Source organism: Bidens hawaiensis, unplaced genomic scaffold, assembly GCF_021521415.1.
Source record: "Bidens hawaiensis isolate Kalapana, Puna unplaced genomic scaffold, B.hawaiensis_p1.1 tig00054173_1, whole genome shotgun sequence".
NCBI lineage: Eukaryota > Viridiplantae > Streptophyta > Magnoliopsida > Asterales > Asteraceae > Bidens > Bidens hawaiensis.
The window spans coordinates 19,459-34,084 of NW_027499772.1; the positions used below are offsets into that span (position 1 = coordinate 19,459).

General features: G+C 33.5%; 1 protein-coding gene across 1 annotated transcript; it reads right to left on the bottom strand.

Moving 5' to 3' along the window:
- Positions 1-6,212: 6,212 nt before the first annotated feature.
- Positions 6,213-8,949, bottom strand: LOC143600498 (auxin-responsive protein IAA31-like). The gene is made up of 4 exons (XM_077078173.1): positions 8,679-8,949; positions 7,473-7,675; positions 6,652-6,724; positions 6,213-6,539 (listed from the first exon to the last, which is right to left on the bottom strand). Exons 1-4 carry the CDS (start codon positions 8,882-8,884, stop codon positions 6,488-6,490), a joined length of 534 nt encoding a protein of 177 aa, XP_076934288.1. The 5' UTR covers positions 8,885-8,949; the 3' UTR covers positions 6,213-6,487.
- Positions 8,950-14,626: the final 5,677 nt, after the last annotated feature.

Below are 14,626 nucleotides of genomic sequence, written 5' to 3' on the forward strand. Positions count from 1 at the left end.
AAGCTATGGTAGGGTTTGAGGAGGGTAAGATGTAGACAGCCTTACCTCTACCCCGAAGGAATAGAGAGGCTGCTTCCGGTGAGACCCCCGGCTAGATAGTAGTTTTGCATCAAGCATTGGACATAAGGCACATAACACTCAACCACCGGGACATCGGCCGATTGGTGCGTGTACCCTTGTCTTTCGGCTATCAGCACCACCACATGATGCATGATTAACCTTCCGCCACTTTTAACGTTATTTTCACGAGATTAGTAAAATAACGTCAAAATTAGTGCAATTTCACTTTTGCCCACCCGAGAGTTCACACATATATACATTATATGGCGCACCGCAAGCAGGGCGTTCATAATATCGTATTGTACGATAAAATAATTTATTATTGGTGTTGTCTTCTCTCATCAATTATTCTCTTTTTAGTTTGCAGTGGGTGTTGAATGTTGATATATACAGGCTTTGATATTATTACGTAACAAATGGGGCCACATTTCAAATACCAAATTTGCCCTCCATTTATTTGTTTTTTCCAATTTTACCCTTTCCTTCATACTCACATATCATCTATTTCCCTATCTATCCACATCCACTTGATACATGATGGCTACATAAGTGTTTAGAACACAATGTATCAAGATTTCTTTTACTAGTAATATATTCTTTAGGAGTTTTATCGGATATAAAAATAACACATAGAATGAATATGAAATACTATATAAATACATAACACGTAAAGGTAATACTGATATAATGTCTATGGTCCGTGTCTCCCCCACACATTTAACGAATCTCATCACCCATTTTCCCCATACATCCATATCTACATGGTCCATGATGGCTGCACAAGTGCTATAACACAATCTATCAATAATTTCTTTTGGTGTGACTTTTAGAAAATATATGATAAATTGGTGTTACGAGTGTCACATATGTAAACTAGACACAATATAACATATGATAACACATTTGGGTATATGGGTTCGTGATATACATCATGTTCGGTTTATTAAGCAAGTTAACTGGATCACATATTTACCCGAACCCGAACCCGAAGAGGCACCATGATCCGAACCACGAGTCTTGATTTTCTAGCATGAATGCGACCACGTTTATTTGTCATTTGTCATTACATTATCTCTTTTCTTTAATGTCATATTTTCTTTCAAGTCATGTAGTAGTGGTCAAGGTAGTTTCCTATATTTAGTGGCAGTTTATTTATCTTTTTAATATGTATCGAGGTATGTTTTTTTTTTGAATTGACAGATTAGTTTATGATGAAAAAATTATTGTGTCGATTTATCTCTTGAGAGTGAGTTAGATTAATATGTGTCTATGCTAGTTCAACCTTGGCAAGTTGGATGGTGTTCTTAGACCTGATTCTCTAATCGTAGTGGTGTATTTGTATCTTCGGTTAAAGATCGCAGCCATATTGTTTGTTTGTGTGGTGTATCTGTATCACGAACAAACCGTAGAACTATTTGTTTTTATATTCTATTTCAATTCCAACTCGTTACTAGTTTGCTATTAGTTCGCCCTTACCAAAACTATCTAGATAGAAGTAAGTCAAGTAACATGTAAGTCCAACTTTCAAATTTAAAGGGTATCCCAAACTTAGTGGCTTAAAGTTCTTCCTTTTCCTTGATTTACGTTTGGCTCAAGACTTACATATGTTTGTTCATCAATAGCATTCTATTATGGTTGTCTCATATATTGCCAAATAATGGATTTTCTAGTCGGAAGTGTAATTGGGGTTAATTATTTAAACATAACAACACGACCGGTTATGAAGTGAAAATCTATAGTTATGTAACAACTAACTCCTAGGTTTGTCATGAACTGATCACAAAATAAGAAGTGTGTGTATTGGATCAATTTCTTCGTCGATGAGACACCATATGGGGCTCATATATAGATGAACTCGATTAGATTGAAGATGAAGAAGCAACTTCGAGAGGCCTCAAAGCCCTAATAATATTTCAAAACTATACGAATTAGGAGGACTAAACTACTCTCGTGAGCATTACATATGACTAGACTTAATGGATGGATCTAATGTCCACCTATCAAAACGATGAAATGCGTGACGAGCAATATAGGAATGGATGTTTAGTGTAATTACTAAAACTAAATGACAAAAGATGTAATTTTTAGCATATATGGATGAAAAGTGTAGTGTTTCTTTTTTTTTTCCCAAATATAGTTTTAAAGAGTTTAATATTACTCTAACTATATATTTAGAGATTATATGTGTAATTAATTCTTTTAAATTTTCCTAGAGGAACAATGAATATCCTCAAGAGCAATATTTGTCCTTGCCATGTGCTTGGTGGTCATGCTCATTTGAGGCTATTCCAAGTGATTTACAATGCACCAACATTAATATATACAGGCATCATTCAACATGCTACTTTATTTATTTGGTTACTAATTAAAGAATTTAAAATATATATATATATATATATATATATATATATATATATATGATGAGTATTATTACAAACTCCTAAATTATTTAAGACTTTAAGAAACCCTTGAAAACTATCGTTTTTTATAAATTTTTTTGTATGTTAGTGTTATTTGAGTGCAGTTTTATCATTGTCTTTTATATATATTTACGAATACAATTTAAAAAAATTAGTTTTTATACATATCTATATTTTTTTTGCATATATGTAAATTTGTTAGTACTTAAATTTTACACATATGTAAACTTATGATTAATATATGTAATAAAAAATTTATATATAAAATATGATAAAACTACTCATAAATAATGATAATATATAAAAAAAATTAAAAAAATGTTTGGTTGTTAAGAGTTCCTAACTTTTTTAGAGTTTTTAAATGATATCAACCTTATATATATATATATATATATATATATATTGGGACGGTTTATTTTATTGTCTTTTTCTTTAAAATTATATATATATATATATATATATATATATATATATAAATTAGTATCGTCTAACTCTGATTTATTTTCACTCTTTTTATTTGATATATGACATACCTATCGATAAATCATATGAATCTTGGACTTTTATATAGAGACTTTTATCTACCAACATATCATTGGTGAATCTTGCAGCCTCTATCCCAAATCCTTCAGTTTCTCTTCAAGGTCACTTGAGTAAAACTCAATGACATTTACACTATTACTACAAGATTTTGATCTATTAATGGGTACTTTATTATAAGCTTATTGCAATGGAAAGAAAAATAAATTAATTTTAGAATATGATTCATTCAATACTATTCTACTCTATTAAACTATTAAAATAATAATTATTCAAATTGGTTCTCACTTCTCACTCTCGTAAACTTTATTATTACAAATTTTAAAAGACGTTCTTTTAGTAGGCCCTAACACAAAGGCCCATAGAAAGCCCGTTAAAGACTGGGCTTCAAATTAAGCAATGGAGGAGAAGATGTAAAGGTCGGAATTTGCAATATACTTAGGTGCTGTTTGTTTTTGAAGACAAAAATTGTCCGCAATCTGATTTCATCTGATTTAATGTTTGCAACTGAAGATGTGGTCTGAAGGTCTGCAATCTGAAAATATAATACTGTTTGTTTTACAAACTGGATATCGTCTGCATAAGCTGAAAAGTAATTACCTATCTATATATTACATTAGATAAAAGTCATTTAACGTTTGTAGACTGCTAAAACAATTGGTAGTGGTGTACGAACTACGGAAGTGGGTGGTGGTAGACAATTGTGGTAGGCGGTGAACGGTGGGTGGTGGTGATGGACGATTGTGGTGGTGGGTGGTGGACCGTGATGGTGGTCGACAATGGGTGGTGGTGGTGATGAACGGTGGTGGTGGGTGGTGGATTATGGTGGTGGTGGATGGTTGTGGTGGGTGGTGGTGGTGAGGTGGGCGGACGATGGGTGGTGGCGCTGGTGGTGGATGGTGGCGGGTGGCGGTGGATGGTGGTGGCGGGTGGTGATGGCGACAGACGGTGGGTGGTGGTGGTGGTGATGGACGGTGGTGGTGGGTGGTTAACGGTGGGTGGTGGTGGTGGTGGGCGGTGGTTGTAGCCGACGAGGGTGGTGGTGGGTGGTTAACGGTGGTGGTGGTGAGTGGTTGACGGTGGTGGTGGCGGACGGTGGGTGGTGGCGGCGGATGGTGGTGGTGGCGGCGGACGGTGGATGGTGGTGGTGGTGGCGGACGGTGGGTGGTGGTGGTGTTAGACATTGGGTGTTGGTACTTGGTATGATGTTAAGAAGTGTGAAGATGGTGAAAAAAATTTATTTTTTAAGACTATAAAAACAGTTTTCAGATCTTTTTTTTTAAAACAAACAGTCTTCAAGAGCTTATGTCTGCGCGCCCGTAGACATAGGCTCCTTGAAGACCTTATAAGCAAAAACATACACGACCTTAGTCACATTTAAAAAATAAAAAAGAGCCTTAACTATATTAAAAATAAAAAATAAAAACAAAATCCACGTCAATAATGCACATAACATAAAAAAAATAAAAGATTTTTTCGTAGAAACCAAAACAAAACATGTTAAACTCTTTAATTCAGTAATAATCGTGCAATGATTGAAAAGAGGATTAAGGGGCTTTATACCGCTAGACCATTGTTTGTTGTAACGCCACTTGATGACGTGGCTGACACGTGTCGCATAACGTCTCGCAAGAGGTTTATGACTATACATGGTCTAAGGACCAAAATAACCCAACATCCTTTTCGTTTTTCCCAAAACATCCTCATCTTTTATTAACAAATTTTAAGATTTTTATGTTACAGTCTAGTTGTCTCCACTTCACTCCACACATACTGCTTAATTCTCTCTATACATGTTATGAGTGAGGTGAGCGTAAAGTCACATAGGACCATGCCCACGGGAACACCGCCCTGTGTTCGGGTCTTGGATGGGTTGGTCGTGAGAGGAAAGAGTAACAAACAATAATGGTTAAACTTAGCAAACCGGCGATAACCTTCGCCTTCTTAATCTATACTATATATAATACATCAAACAAGGGCAAATTAAGACACCCATTTTTAAGTAATTTACAACACTTAAAGCACGGGGTACATATGTTAGTAAGGGTAAACATGTCTTTTAAACACAATCCATTTAACTTACAAGTTTGGTCCCTCATCTTTAATCATATTATGTTTTTAATTTAACTTGTAAACTAACTTCCCACCCACGAGTTTTAAACGACTATAGCCTTTCATACGTTAATATTTTTATAAACAAATTGCACCATAAAAATGAGCATTTTATTCTCTTTAATTTGGATATGATATTGTTGTAATTTTTTTTTCATTTTAAATAAATTAATATGTTACGTTTGGGTGTTCAATGTCGATTTTGATGGTTTTTAAGTTAAACTTGTGAGTCCAACCGTTAATACTGATTTTTTGTCGTCCAAAATCACACTCAACCATTGAAAGTTGAAACCGAATCGTTACTAACGGCATGGTTCCAGTTTGGTTTCACAGTTTAAACTTTAATAATAAATTTAGTTTAAAATAATTACTAATTTAAATGTACCATCAATTTTAACTAAAAACCAACATAATATGATAATTTTAGCCACATAAATGGTAAATATTAATGGAAGATCTAGGACGTGAAATAATAACAACAAATATTACAAAAAGAATCATATTGCAATTAGGTTAATTTGAAGTTGTATAGTCAAGTTATTTGTAATAAAAAGATTATGTTCAATTAAATTTTAACTATATGTAATATATATTACAAAACATATCTAATAGTTAATAGTAAAAAAGATTAAATTGCATTCAACATTTATAGTCTTTTCTGGTTTCATATGGCCGGTTGCCGATATAAAGCTCGAACCAACCGTTCACTACGTTTTGAAATTTTGAAACCGACCAATAAAACGGAAGTAAAAAAAGAAAAAGAAAAAGAAAAAAGAAGTCAAACCAATGACTGATTTAAACGATTTCAAGGTTTTAACCGAACCATAAACACTTATATTTGTACGTGATTAACAGGTTTAAACACCCACTGCATCGCGCGGGCACCCGTCTAGTTTTAATTAACAATCAATATATCCATAACCTCCACCCCACCACTTATTAAAATATATAAAAGAAAAATCAATTACAAAAAATAGCACACACTCACATTATCATAACACATCTACACCTTAATTAGGATGAATCCATTTATGTATATGTAACCTTACATTATCATATCATTTTTCACATTTTAAATTCTTTAAAATTTATCGGTACAAACTCATCCCAGGAGTTCATATCGACAAGATTAGACATAATATCTTATGAACAATCGAGCATTCATCGTAACTCGTTAAATAAAATAAAACAAAAAATAAAATGCTGAAACCATAAAATAAAATCTAAGCACTTTGACACGAAACTAGCCAAAACATTGTATTCATAAGTTATAAGACATAATTATATATTTCCTTCCACATATTCTTCTAGATCTAGCCCAAATTCAAGTAAAACCACCTTATCTTGTCAAGCCATCAAGAAGTATTTTTCAGTAATTTTAGACGCTTAACTGTCTCCGTAAAAGATCTGTAAATTTTTAAACAAAACATGTAAATAAACAGCTAATTGTAAACTAGTATTATAAATATTATGATGTAATTGTGTATTTCTAGATTAAAAAACTGAATTTCGTAAGTACCCCCAAGGCACGTCTCCGGCAAGCAACCAGTCACCTTCTTTGTCCTGATACATTAGTTTAACATCTTCTTTACCTGGCAAGTGATTATAAGCAATCGATAAATCTTAAGGATAATCATTTTATGGTTATATTTATCTTGTAATGTACAAACAATATATACTCAAGCAGCTCTTATAAAAATAAACAAACCAATATAACTTTACGTCATTTGCAGTTATAAAGTAAGAAGTACCATTGTAAACGTTGTGGGTGTGTATTAAACTCAAAAAACTAAACCGAAATAATTGATGGTTTGGTTATATATTTTCGTAAAGACCAAACTTTCGGTTGGTTTCTGTTTTGCATGCAACTGGAAGCGAAAAACAGAACCTGACACCTAGATTTTTCCATTTTATTTTAAACTAGGGATTTATAATAATTTAATATTTAATTTAACCCAAATAATTTTGCTAGAAAGTATAATAATCATTAAATTATTAACTAACAAATAAATAATAATAATAATAATAATAATAATAATAATAATAATAATAATAATAATAATTAGGACCATTTCATTATTTTTAGCCAACCTTTTTTACCATAATTCTCAATCCCAAATGATAAAACCGGAAAAATCGAAACCACCCAAACTCAAACCAAACGTTTTTTAAATACTCAAAACAAAAGTTTTAGTTTTTAGTTCGATTTTACACCAAAACTAACCCATACACAGCCCTAATATGCACCAACATAACAATATAATAAAAGTTGATCATTCTCGTGATTCATCTAATAATCACCAATTTTAACATTTTAAAAAATTATCAATATACACTTACACTTCCCAAACATGTTGGCTAAGGTGTGAACAAGTGTACGATAAGAGCGGTGTAGATTAAGGTTAATCTTCCTTGCAATGCCATCTCCTTCCATGTGAACCTTTACAAACATTGACTTTGGTTTTGTCCCTCCGACACAAAGCTTCTTCCTACTTTTGTTCACCGGCGGCCACCCGACCAGACTGGTTTCTTGTCCACTAAATCTAATGTTTGTAATCATTGTAACAGACAATGCATTTAATACGTTATATATGACTGACACGACAATGACTTCAATTCGTGCAAACAATTAACTTTTCTTTTTCTAGTTTTACTTCTAACCCTCATACTTTAAGTAATATACATCTTTTAACTCATGAAAGTTAGATTTTTCTCTAATAACTACATTAGATAACATTTCCATAAATAAAAAAATAAAAAATAAAAAATGAAATCCGTATGTTTTGTTGAAGACGGAGTTGTATTCAAAATACAGCACCGTGACACCGGATTCTGACCGAACATTAATGTTATCGATACGGGAATCAGTGAGTACAAGTCAACTTCCATGAGTTAAAAGATGTATATTACTTATTACCGTAAGTCCATAACAAACATATTTTTGGGCGTATTACAAACTTATTATCGGAGTCGTGACCTACGTACCGGTATTTGTATTTGTTATTGTGGTTTTTATCGATTTAAAACACATGTCGATATAACCTTGGGCATAATGGCATATCATGAATTTTTTTGGCTCTTTTTCCATTTGCTTTAGCTGAGTCAGTGCTGATATTGTAATGAACTGAACTGATACTGACAATATTCTTGTCGCATCAGGGATTCCAACTAGCTACTAGCAAATGGAGCAAGTTCTACCAAAAAACGGCCATAAAATTCGTGACCAGCCCATATTTGGTCGCCAACTTTGTGCCCGTCTAGTTTCAGACACAAAAATCGTATTTTTTTTAATAAACAACAGTCCAACACTCCCAATAATAGATATCGATAGCAAATGTATGAAAACAAATAAATAAATTATAAAATTAAAATACGGTCCCGTCTCAAACCGGTTGCAAGGTTTGAGACCGAAGTATAGGTAGCCGCAAATATATTAACCACAAATATATATTAATTTCTTCGATCTTTTGCATTAAATTATCGTCGTAAAGCCAGTTTTCTAGTAGTGTAATAATATACAAAAGAGTGAAAAAAAATGTAGCTTACTTGTGTTTTATGAACATAAACTTGGATTCAAACTCATTGGCATCATCGCCATTAACACAAGGCTTCTTCCTCTTCTTCAAAGGTTGCATGTTCAAGCACTCATACACATTATCCTTTGCTTCTACATTGCTATGGCTGTAGTTGTTGAGATCAAATTGTGAAAAACATGAAGATGAAGAGAGAGAAAGTGTCAGCTCAAGTTCCATTTTTGGCGACTTCAAATGAAGATTGATTTGTGTTTACTTTAAAAGGATTAATATATCAGCATGTTCTGTCATAACACTGTAGTTTCTCTCTCTTTATATATATTTATGGAAAAAATATATGTTACTTGAAACTGAAAAAATATGAATAAGTTTTAGCATGCCTTCAAATTAAAAATACAATTGAACATTTTTTTTCATGAGTTAAAAAAAATCCGAATTCAAAGCCGAATTATACATATCCCAAATTCTGAATCGGAATATCATCCGAATTAATTTAAATATTTGGACTCAGACAACTTAGAAAATTTCGCACATCTGAATTATCCTAAATATTTTTTTAATGTCGGATATTTAAGATAACTTTCAAATATCTCAGATAATTTTTGGTAGTCGGATGATTTTTAGATATTTCGGGTATCCAAAATATTTTTTTTTAGAATATACTTTTTATATTATTAATTAATAAACATCTTTTTTAGAATTCGGATATCCATTTTGATATCCAAATACGGATATGAAATTTTGCATATCTGAATTTCAGAGAGTAATTTGGATAGTAATATCAACTATTTGAAAATTTAGGTATCCGGTTTCGACCATAGGCCTTAGATAACATAAAATACGTATTTAGGAAGTACGAAACTTTAATAATATAAAACAATTAAACGATTAAGATTTGTCATTTATTCTTTTTCTGACAATAACATAGTGTGATATATGAGATCGTATCCTAAATTTAGAAACAAAGTTAAAATTCACTAATAACAAATCATAGTTATAAACGAAGATTTACATGCAATAAATTTTTTTCTAACATAAAAGTGCATTGTTTTAAAACTTTATTCAATTTGAATTAATGTTAAAATGTGTGAGAGAGAAAGTGGTGGGAGGGGAAAGACATTTGATTCACAGGAGTCATGCCATGCACCAACACCATTTAAGAGGTGTGTCTTCCATTTAATTATCATGATTTCTCTTGGTTTGAAGCCAGATATTGTTGTCTTTTGATTTATGGTTTTAAAATTAATTGTTATTAGTATTTAATATAATTATGCGTTTTTACTTTATTTCAGTTTCACATAGTATCAAAGTAACGAGTTGATGCATATGAGTGATGATGACACATGATGACACATGATGACACATGCTTCTATGAGTTCTAATAGTATTTGACATTTTTTGCTATTAATTTTATTTTGGTATGTCAAATTTGATGAAATCTTTTTATTTTAACGGTCAACAAACATAAAATGCATACGGTATGAGGTGACCCAATGGCTAAAAACCACCACCAACTGGTACAACCCAGTCGTGCGGAGCCCTTAAGCGCCTCTAAGTTATCTCCAGTTCTGGGTAATCCTAACCGCCTGAAGACCCATTGATGGTAAAACCCGGATGCCATCAGGATCGAACTGAATATCACAAAAATCTCAATATTCTTTCATTGAGCCACTTACGCCCCCCACACCAAGGTATTGTAAGTGAAATTGGACTTGGGTCCCATTTAAAAACCCAAATTCCTTACCATTATACCACATCGAAAAGGACACCAAATTTGTTGAGATCTAACATTCGTTTGAACTATATTAGTAATTACTAGGTTTTATACCCCGTATTACGAGGGTTGTGTTTCTTTTTCGTGTCTAATATTTATATTTTTTTGGATTATAATTTATTTATTGTAAGAATGTTAATAATTTGCTTAGGGTTTGATGATTAAAGGGTTTCACAAATAAATGAGATGCTATAACTCGTTTAAAATCTATGGGTTTGGTGAGATCCATGACCCACTTAAGGTTATAATGACCCACAAAGATCCCAATTTTCCTTCATTAAGCCACTGATATAATGAGATATTATAACCCGTTTAAGGTTATATGGGTTTGGTAAGACCTATACCAGTGAATTCGGGTTAAATGCATGAGAAATCTTCATTTACAAATAAACCAATTTGGTGACTTAAGAGAATGTAAGAAGCAACAAGACAACTTTTAAATGTTTCGTTTATATTTAAGACTAAGATTCTTAGTTCTATAGTTTTTCTTTTCTTTTCCTTTTTTTCTTTCATTTTCCTTTTTTTTGCATTCAACATGTATTGTAATTTATTTACATCCTCATATGTTGTTTTACATTATTCGTTTATAATATATATATATATATATATATATATATATATGAATTTTAATAATATTTATTGTAAGGAAGTTAATAATATACTTAAGATTTGTTGATAAAAGGGCTTCATAAATAAATAAGATGTTATACTGGTTTAAAAGCTATCTGAGTTTAGTGAGACCCATTACTCGCTTATTTTTTTTCTTTTACTATAAAATTGTTTCTTAATTATAAATAATATCTTTTTTTTAATATGGATATCAATTTTTTGTATATCCTTATTTTATAGGATTTTCATATAAAATATTTAATAAGATTAATTTTTAATATAATGAGATCTTATAACCCGTTTAAAGGCTATCTGGGTTTGATGAGACCTATACTTATAAGTTTAGGTCAAATGCATGAGAAGTCTTCATTTAAGAATAAAATAATCTGGTGGCTTGAGAGAATTTTGAGAACTTTCATTTAATAATAATAATAATAAGAGAAAATCATGATTTGCCTCACTGGGTAAAATCGGCGGGCTACTGTTGAAACCCTGAAAACTAAATTACGCTTGTTGTACCAATGTGTTTTTTATAATGGTGACATGAGCCCCTGGTTGAGTGTATTGAACCCCTGGTTTTAAATTGACCGTTAGGTTCAAGGGCACTTTAGCAATTAGATAAATAATAATAATAATAATAATAATAATAATAATAATAATAATAATAATAATAATAATAATAATAATAATAAAGCAGCTCATCACCATTATCTTCTCAACTCATTACCATACCCACCTTCTCAACCATACCCAAGTACGAACCCTTTTCAGAACTCCTACCACCAAACCCAAGCACATTTTAAGAACTCTCTCATCCCTCCTCCGTGGCCGTCCACCGGAAAACTTCCCACTACCAAACCCAAGCACGAACCACATATCATTGAAACCAAACATCATCCTCATCTAGATTTAAACCCTTAACCACATAGGTTTTATACAAGAATTTGAAAAAGAAAACCATAGATCTAAGGGATTAGAAGCTATGACGGCGAAGGCGACATATTAGAAAATATGAAGACGAGGACGGGGAAGTGGAGGTGGTGTGGCGACGGGAGAGGGATGCGGCGACGGAATGGTGATGACGACGGCGGTGACGGGTTGCGGGTGAAGAAGATGGGTGGTGGTGATGAAGATGAAGATATGGGTAGTGGGTATGTTGATTTCCGGCGGTGATGATTTTCCGGCAATGGGTTGCGGGTGAAGATGGGTGGTGGTTGTAAGGCCCCGTTACCGGTAGCCCTACTTTGGTGTTGGATTTACTCATAAACACAGTTCTTATTATCAGAGTTAATTAAAACATTCGTGAAACATTAAACTTTAACCATAATATGTTACACAACCTTCAAATCTTGTCTTATAAAACATTCATAGTCAATTAAATAAAACATACTCTTTAATACATCACAGCATTTCTTCGAGATGCCAGTATCTTCGATTCCATGCCATGTGTCTTCAATCACGCGAGCTGCCTCAACCTATTTGCCTGTGTGCATACTAAAAGTCAGCTATGCTGAGTGAGTTCTAGTTAATCACATCACTTACTTTACATACACATATACATGCCCGGAGGTACGCATTACATACTTAACTTGTCCATCATTCATCATACACAATCATAACTAACATTACGCTGTAAAGAGCATTCGCCCTACATACCTCGGATATTATTAGGGTCCGGTACCCTCCATCCTCAGATATTATTAGGGTCCGGTCTCCCTTCATCCTCGGATATTATTAGGATCCGGTCACCCTTCATCCTAGGATATTATTAGGGGTCCGGTCACCCTTCATCCTCGGATATTATTAGGGTCCAGTCACCCTTTCTTCCTTACCTTTATAACATACTTTTCTACATACATAACCGTAAGTTTCATACATACATACATACATCAATCATTCGTTGTCATACAATCATACTTATATCATCAAACGATTACCTATCAGTACATGCAATATCCGAAGATCGTTCATGTACCGACAAGAAAACATTCATACACTTCACATAATACATATATGGCATACACTTATCGCTTAGGATAAGTGTATAAACTAATCACATCGAGTATGCACACAGCCCCGAAAACATAACAAGGAATGGGGCTAGAAACTCACCTGAATGCGGTTACGTTCCCCGTTAATCATAATCCCTTTCTTGAGCTGTGCACGGCTAACTATATAATATTTACATGTATCAATTAACTATTACTACTCATATCGTATTTCTATCTTTATATAACCCACAACGAATGGGGGTCCGAGGGCAGCGCCCCTGGCAGCGGGGTTCTAGGGGCGGCAACCCCTAGTAGGGTCCAAGGGGCAGAGCCCCTGGCTGGAGTCGAGCTGCTAGGTCAGCTTGGAAAAATTTTATTTCCATTAACTGTCTTAACACATTTTCCATTAACATTTTAAATTATTTTCTAAATTGGGCTTATTTGTTTTAAATCAGATATGGGCTTTGTATTAAGCAGACTTATCTAAGTCAGGCCCAACTATCCACTAGTTGGCCCAATTGGGTTTGGGCCAAAGACCAAACAAAAACAGGGTGGCCGAGATCTCTAGACAAAGAACCCTTGCTGACCGAAAACATGGGTTGACCGAAAACCAGTGTTTGACCAAGAACATGGGTTGACCGAAAAAACGTGTTTGACCGAGAACATGGGTTGACCGGAAACCTTGGTTGACCGAGATCCCTCATGGCCGAGAACCCTTTGGTTTGACCGAGAACTCTCAGTTTTGGCCGAGAACCCTCAGGTCAGATGTTTTCAGCTCAACAGCCTGTTTTCTCGTTTCTTTCCTTAGTCTAGTTAGCTGCTACAGGTCCATATCAAGGATTTTAACCACTTTTCTCCATCATTCTCAATCGTTTAACCTCCCAACATCATCCTACTAGCAAGATTTACTCGTTTATAGCATAAAGCTTGGACCTTTATCATAAAAACGTTCTTTACGCTAGACCTAGGTTTTTCCTTCATGAACCGTATCTAGCCATGAGTATAATACGTCCATTTTTAATCATCAAGTTGTTAACTTTATGTTTTATCTAGACCCGATCTAGTCTATGTTCAAGTTTCATGGCTATCCGTTCATAAAAACGTAAGCTTTAAACGTAAAGAACATACCTTTTTGATGTTTCTAGGTTACGACTAGCTTTATATACTATCTTGGACTTGTTATCTTGCTTATATGATTGTAGATCCAATATCACAAAGCTTGGTTTTAGGTTCGGATGGTGGCCGACTGCTAAGGGAGGGGTATTAGGCTTAAGTGTGTGTTTTTTAAGGTGTAGAGAGAATAAGATGGAAAATATGGATGGAAATGGAAAGGATTAGGGTTTACAGGGTATTTATACTCCCTTAAGCCCATGGACCTAAGGCCCATCTTTCCTTTTTTAGTCCATGATTAATTCCATTTAATTAGCCTACTTATCTTTCCCTTTTACCATTTTACTTTTTACTTATTAACTCAAGTAACTTTTCCGTCATGACGAGTCAACATACATTATTATTATTCGAAATTTGGGATGTTACAGTGGTGATGAAGATGAAGATATGATTTGTGTTTGAATGATGATGTTAATT